The 6,465-nt window shown below is 36.7% G+C and overlaps 1 protein-coding gene across 1 annotated transcript; it reads right to left on the minus strand.

The window, feature by feature from the left end:
* Window positions 1–1,840, minus strand: LOC106411928 (transmembrane protein 18). Its single transcript, XM_013852789.3, has 4 exons — window positions 1,455–1,840; window positions 1,265–1,370; window positions 514–662; window positions 1–227 (listed from the first exon to the last, which is right to left on the minus strand). Exons 1-4 carry the CDS (start codon window positions 1,593–1,595, stop codon window positions 132–134), a joined length of 492 nt encoding a protein of 163 aa, XP_013708243.1. The 5' UTR covers window positions 1,596–1,840; the 3' UTR covers window positions 1–131.
* Window positions 1,841–6,465: the final 4,625 nt, after the last annotated feature.

Genomic DNA, 6,465 nt, shown 5'->3' on the forward strand with positions numbered 1-6,465 from the left:
TAGAATAATCAGGCTTGGTTTTCTCTGGTTTGGTTCGTTCAGTTTAAAAGGAAATATAAGTCAAATAGAAAACAGTTTGTTGCAAAGTATGAGTATACAAACGATATGCTGATAAGAGAGAGCTTCGGGATCTATTCCTGCTTGGTACGAGCAAGCCTTGCACGATGCCTGAGCTCAGCTCTTTTCCATTTTACAATCAGGTAGCAAAGGGAAAAGAGTGTGTTTATCTGATTTAAAAGGGAAAAAAAAAAAACACAACATACCCTCCATCAGATAATTTTCCTATGTGAATGAGATTATACAAAAGCATGCTTAAAACCCACTACATATATGTCATCACTCTTGTCAACTCAAACACGAAACAGAACCTCCAATTCTCAGTTGCTATTACTACCGTATGTTTTATATATCTTTTGTGTGTTTCGGACTTGGTTTAAATGGTGGATGTACTTGGGAACAATTTATGCACTGCTAACAAATATGGTTCATGAAACCAGTCACTTGCGACATTACCAGGATTATCATTGCAATGACCAGAAGTGGTCCAGACCAGAGAACCGAGAGGAAGACTCCGTGGGGGTCAAAGTAATTTTGAGTTGAGAAGCTCTTCCAGTGTTTTCTCAAGAGCCGGTTGAGACTCTCCGCGAAGTATACCCCACCCACTGCAATTGTTTTATTCACACATCATCATTATCAATAACATGTACTGAGAAAAACTACTCGAACTAGAAAAATGTAAAACCATAAGGTAACGCCAGTCATTAACTTGATGCTTTAAAACTATAAACTGGTATGCAGTTAGATGGATCATATTGTTTACATTCACCAACCAATTGTATCCGAGACTTTTCTAGCAAACTAGATAATATACCATTGTAAATCCATTTCTACATGTGGATGGTGTGGCTCTCTAACCATGGATCTTAAATGGTTATCCTTAGCCAAGAAAAAGAAAGCTGCAGAGGTGCATTGACAGAAGTGTCGAAACTAGCTCTCCAGTCCATGGTACAATATGAATACTGCAATCAAGACTAGTGCGGGATCTTTGGATAGAAGAAATAAACACTGATAGCAAAAAAAAGGAGATCATAATAGTATAAAACATTAAGAATCGTAGAAAACCAAAAGAAACAAAATACAAAAGAAAATCTTACATAACAGAGCTGTAAATGCTAAGAGTGTCTAGTGGGATTAAATGACAAGAAAGCCTACCGCGGAGAAGCGTCTAAAAGAGACGAGAGAAGGTGAGTATTGTTTAACTTACAAGCGAATAAGAAGAGGAACATGTGGAAGTTGAGATGCCTTCTAGAGAGAAGAGTGGCCATTAGAAACAGAGCATGAAACGCAATTAATCCCATTATCCACGGTTCCTGCCCAAATAACATCAAATCAAAACAATGATACCGAGAACTACTGATTCTAAATTACTCAGACCAAACAGACTCATCATTTACCTTCCAATCGATGGCGTGGAAAAAACCTATGAAATTAGCGTAGGCAGGTTGTAATCCGGTTCGGAGCTCTCCCGAGAGCTTCTGGACCAGATCCGCCATCAGATCCATTTGTTGCTCCATCGCAGATCTTATTTCCTCCATTGTCTACTACTACAAAACAGATTCCAGTTCCAAATCGGTCTGATGATAGATGTATAATCACACACACTCCAAGTGACCAAATCTCTCTTTCTCCTCCTATTTTCTCGGTTTCAGTTTCTCATTTGTTCTCACGATCTCTCCCAACTTCTAAATGCTCTCGAAGTTGCCAGACTCAACTATAAAATAAAATGATAAATCTTAAAACGCCCTCTCGGCTTAACTTTTTATTTTTTATGATAATGCCATGCCTGAAAAAAAAAACAAAACATAAGGGAAATTGGTAAATATAAAACAAAAAACAACCGCATTATCCCCTATACTATAAATTGAACAATACATAGTTGACAAAAAAAAAAAAAAAATTGAACAATATATATTGCTGTAGAAGCACCTTAGTCAAGATCAAAGTTTAAAAGTTTCTACACCCAGATCTAAAGTTCGAATCTCACACTATGCAATTTCTTGCCGATTATATAATGTGAAACTTATCGAAGGTTCAAGAGTACTATAGGCAGAGCCGTTCGTTGGATATCATATATGCAAAACCGTCCATCGGTCCAAGTGTTTTAGGGAGAATTTCATCGTGGAATCCTTATCTGTGGAGCTATTCATCAATATCACATATGTTGCAGGTAGTTGATCGTCATATGTAATAGAGTTAGAGATTATATGATGATGTAATGTGTTACCCAACATTAAAAAAAAAAGAACAATACATTGTCCGTATAGTATAATCTTTTGTATAAACTTAATTAAATCCCTATTCTAAACCCAATTTTTTTTTGTTAATTCAACTATTAAAAAAATATAAGTTTCAAAGTTAAACAAATTGATTTAAAAATAGAATAAATTCATATCCCCTAAATCGACTCAATCAAAAGACGAACCCTAAATTTCACTTTCTCTCTTTTGGCTCTCGAAAGAAAATAGTTGGTAACTCACCAAAGATTAGTCTCAGCGCCGTTTCAGTTAACCGTCGCCGGTGTTCCTTCTTCCCTCTAGAACTCCACAGATCTCCCTCTTTGTAATTGAAGTCTCCAACACCTCATGCTCACTTCACACTCTCGTTCTCAAGTTTCTCGCCGGCAAATCAAGCTCGTGCCTCGCCGGCTCTACAATATATACTCTCAGCTCTTATTTCAAACCCCCAAAATTTGAGATTTTCAGGTTTGTAAAAAGACTAATGATTTATTTTGCATGTCTTTCTCTCTTGGATTTGAGTGATTTTATCATAGTTTGAGTGTGATAGGTTTCGATTTTAGTTTGTGTTAATTATTTAGGTTTCTATGTTATCAAAGTTTCATATTTTTTGATGTTTGTTATCGCTTATCTTTTAATTTATTTTTTGTGGTCACCGAATTATTGTCTTACTCTTATACAGTTTGTGTTTGTCACTGCTGTGTTATCTCGTGACATTGAGACATAATGGATTCATATTGGATTGGGTGAGCCAAAAAAGCTTGTAAAGTATGTGATTTCATTTTTGTATAATTGTCTTCCGTGACATTTTTTGTTTTGCTTAAACTAAGATGTTTGTTTTTGGAATGAAAACACTTTAATGTCGATGTTTTATGAATTATACTAGTATGAATATTGACTGTTGTGATTGTTTTTTTTTTCATTTTTAAAAGTTATGACGATGGATCAATTGCCTAAACGCCTATTCAAAGAGAAAACCTAAACACAAATTGATAAGGTCAACAACAGTTTCCGAGCAACAGTAGAGTACACGGAAGTCTTGGGTGATCTTCTATTTGATCAGATTATGGCCATTAATGAACACAATTGATATTACGTGTATACGCACACCAATTAACCTAATGTGCACACTACCACAATCGAATGGTATGTCGATGTAGCACTTTAGGATCGAATCCACAGAGACCAACGATTAGAGCACGTACATCAATGAACCCCCTATTGGGGTTCATATGTATTTTTTATGTATTTAATTGTGGGCCCGTGAACAGTGTTGAACCCGGCTCAATTGTGCTCCTCCATCAATGAACCTCAAATCCGGATTCATAAGAATAAGATAATATTTTAAAAAAAAATAATAATAATTTTTCATTTTAAAAAAAAAATTATTTTCTTTAAAGAAACTTACTAAATATTTTACATTATTTATGAAAAGTTTTTATTCAATACATTGAAAAATCATGAACATACAAAGATTATTCATCACGATTACCAAATTTTTCCCAAACATTTTCAATTAAATCAGCTTTCAAACGCTCATGTACGCCTGGATCCCGAATTTGATTGCGAATGTTAAGCATATCGACATTCACACTTTCTCTCGTTTTCACCTTGGCACTTCGGCTAGATTCTCCTGACTCGAACTCAGATGTATCAGCTAGAGTGTATTCGTGTCGTTCGTCCTATACTATCATATTGTGCAATATGAAACACGTTCTCATTATCTTTCCTATCTTTTCCTTGTCCCATTTTAGAGCAGGGTTTTTTACAATTGCAAACCTCGATTGCAAGACTCCAAATGTCCGTTCGACATCTTTTCTGACGGATTCTTGCTTTTCTACAAATTTCTGGGCTTTAGGACCTTGAGGAAGCGGGATGGATTGGATAAATGTTGCCCAATTAGGATAAATTTCGTCGGTAAGATAGTAGGTCATACGATAAGTGTGGTTGTTGACCTTGAACTTCACTTTAGGTGCTCGACCTTGTAAAATGTCATCAAAAACTGGTGACCGATCAAGAACATTGATATCGTTTAGGATGCCTGGTAATCCGAAAAATGAGTGTCATATCCAAAGATCTTGTGATACCGCTGCTTCTAAGACAATCGTCGGCTTTCCTGAACCACGTGTGAACTGACCTTTCCAAGCCGTAGGGCAGTTTTTCCACTCCCAATGCATACAATCGATGCTGCCTATCATCCCCGGAAACCCGCGTGCCTCTCCAACGTCAAGTAGTCTTTGAAGATCTTCTGTTGTAGCTCTTCTTAGATACTCATCTCCAAACAATTGTATTATCGCTTCCGCAAAATTCTCCAAACATAAAATTGCAGTACTTGCCGCAAGTCAGAGATATTCGTCATTGACATCTCCCGCTTGACCGTATGCCAACGATCGTATGGCTGAACTGCATTTTTGAAGTGTAGAGAGGCCGTTCCTTCCATGACCATTTCTTCGTTGCTGAAAGTATGGAATTTCATTACCTAGGCGTTCGACAATGCGAAGGAACAAAGACTTGTTCATTCGAAAACGCCGCCTAAACATGTCGTGTGTGTATGTAGGATTTTCACTGAAGTAATCCTGCCATAGTTGATTGTGTCCTTGTTCCCGATCTCTTTCGATGTATGCTCGTCTCTTCGGCTCTTTGGTTAGAACAGAGTCGATGAAATCATCGATTTGTTGGTCCACCATTTCTTCAAAAACTTCATATACTTCATCATTTGAGGAGCTTGACATTCTTCCTTTTTTCAAAAAAATAAAAATTATCAATTTTAAATTAACATTGCCTAAGTTGGATATTAGCCATGTATTGGACCATCAATATGATTGATAATCATTATAATTTGGGTTCACAATCTAGTATTGTTCCACTTCTGATCATGTAGATCCCGTTTAACCTAAGTATTATAATGTAATGAAGAGCTTACGTTGGTTGTGTTGTTCTCGGTTGGGTGAGGCAGTAGAAGCGTAGTTGTCCTCTTCGTTTGTAGTTGATCAAGTGTTTCAGAAAGACATCAAGGAAGAGAAGTAGTTGATCAAGTGTTTCAGAAGTTGTGTTCTTGAAATTTTGAAATTCAAAGACAGAGACAGAAAGAGAAGTAGTTGAGTTCTGATTTAGAAACATACATCAAGAGCATATTTATATATGCTTCTTTGTTACATGACCCTTTGTTACATGACCCGTGACTTAAATAAACTAGTGTCGAAACATAGTACAACCCGTGAAACAAAAGGACATAGTAGCAGTGTGAGAAAGACTCCACTGCATCCGTTCATCACAGCATAAGATGGGTTTTAAACATTTACCTCTGATTTTCAGTCGAAGCACACCATCATCCTTGTTGACAACAGAAAACAAATATTATAGACAGTTCCTGTTATTTTTATTTTAAGAACATAATTAAGAAAATAAAACTTACTTCATAGTTGATGCACGTGAAGTAGCGCTTTCCAGGATGACTGTCGTAGTCTTCTTTCCCCCGGACCTCGTCAATGATTTTCCCACCGCAAGCACACCTTCTTGGAATCCCGTACTGTGAATCCTGGACGAACCATAACATGTTGCAGTAGTCCCTTTGTTTCTTTGAATGTCTTATTTCTTCTGCGGGATCCATCTGCACCAGAAAGAAGAAATGATTAGAACATACTAACTACAAATAATATGATTAAACGAACCGGTAAGAGAAACAAAGAACAGAACCCAAATAATGAAACACAACCCAATATGATTGAACTAAGTAAGAGAAACAGTTAAGTAAGAGAAACACTAATCTCTAATCGATTTCAAATCTACTCGGAAACACAACCCAATCTTTAACGAACCCAAACAAAGAACCCAAACAAATAAACCCCCAATTCGATTTCAGATCGACTCTATTCAACCATAAATAAAAAAACCCTCTAATCGATTTCAAATCTCAGACTTGATCGAACCCTAACAAATAAATCTCAGACTCGATGGAACCTTAACAAATAAACCCTCGATTTCAAATCTCAGACTCGATGGAACCCTAACAAACAGATCGATTAACTACAAACCTCGTAATCGATCTCTCCTCTAGACTCTATTGGAGGAGAAACCCCCAATTCAACTTCAGATCGAATCGATGAAACCCGTATAAACAAACCCTAACAACGTAACTCTACTCGAAAACGGACCAAAGATCGATCAAGAG

The sequence above is a fragment of the Brassica napus genome, chromosome C8, assembly GCF_020379485.1.
Source record: "Brassica napus cultivar Da-Ae chromosome C8, Da-Ae, whole genome shotgun sequence".
Classification (NCBI taxonomy): Eukaryota; Viridiplantae; Streptophyta; class Magnoliopsida; order Brassicales; family Brassicaceae; genus Brassica; species Brassica napus.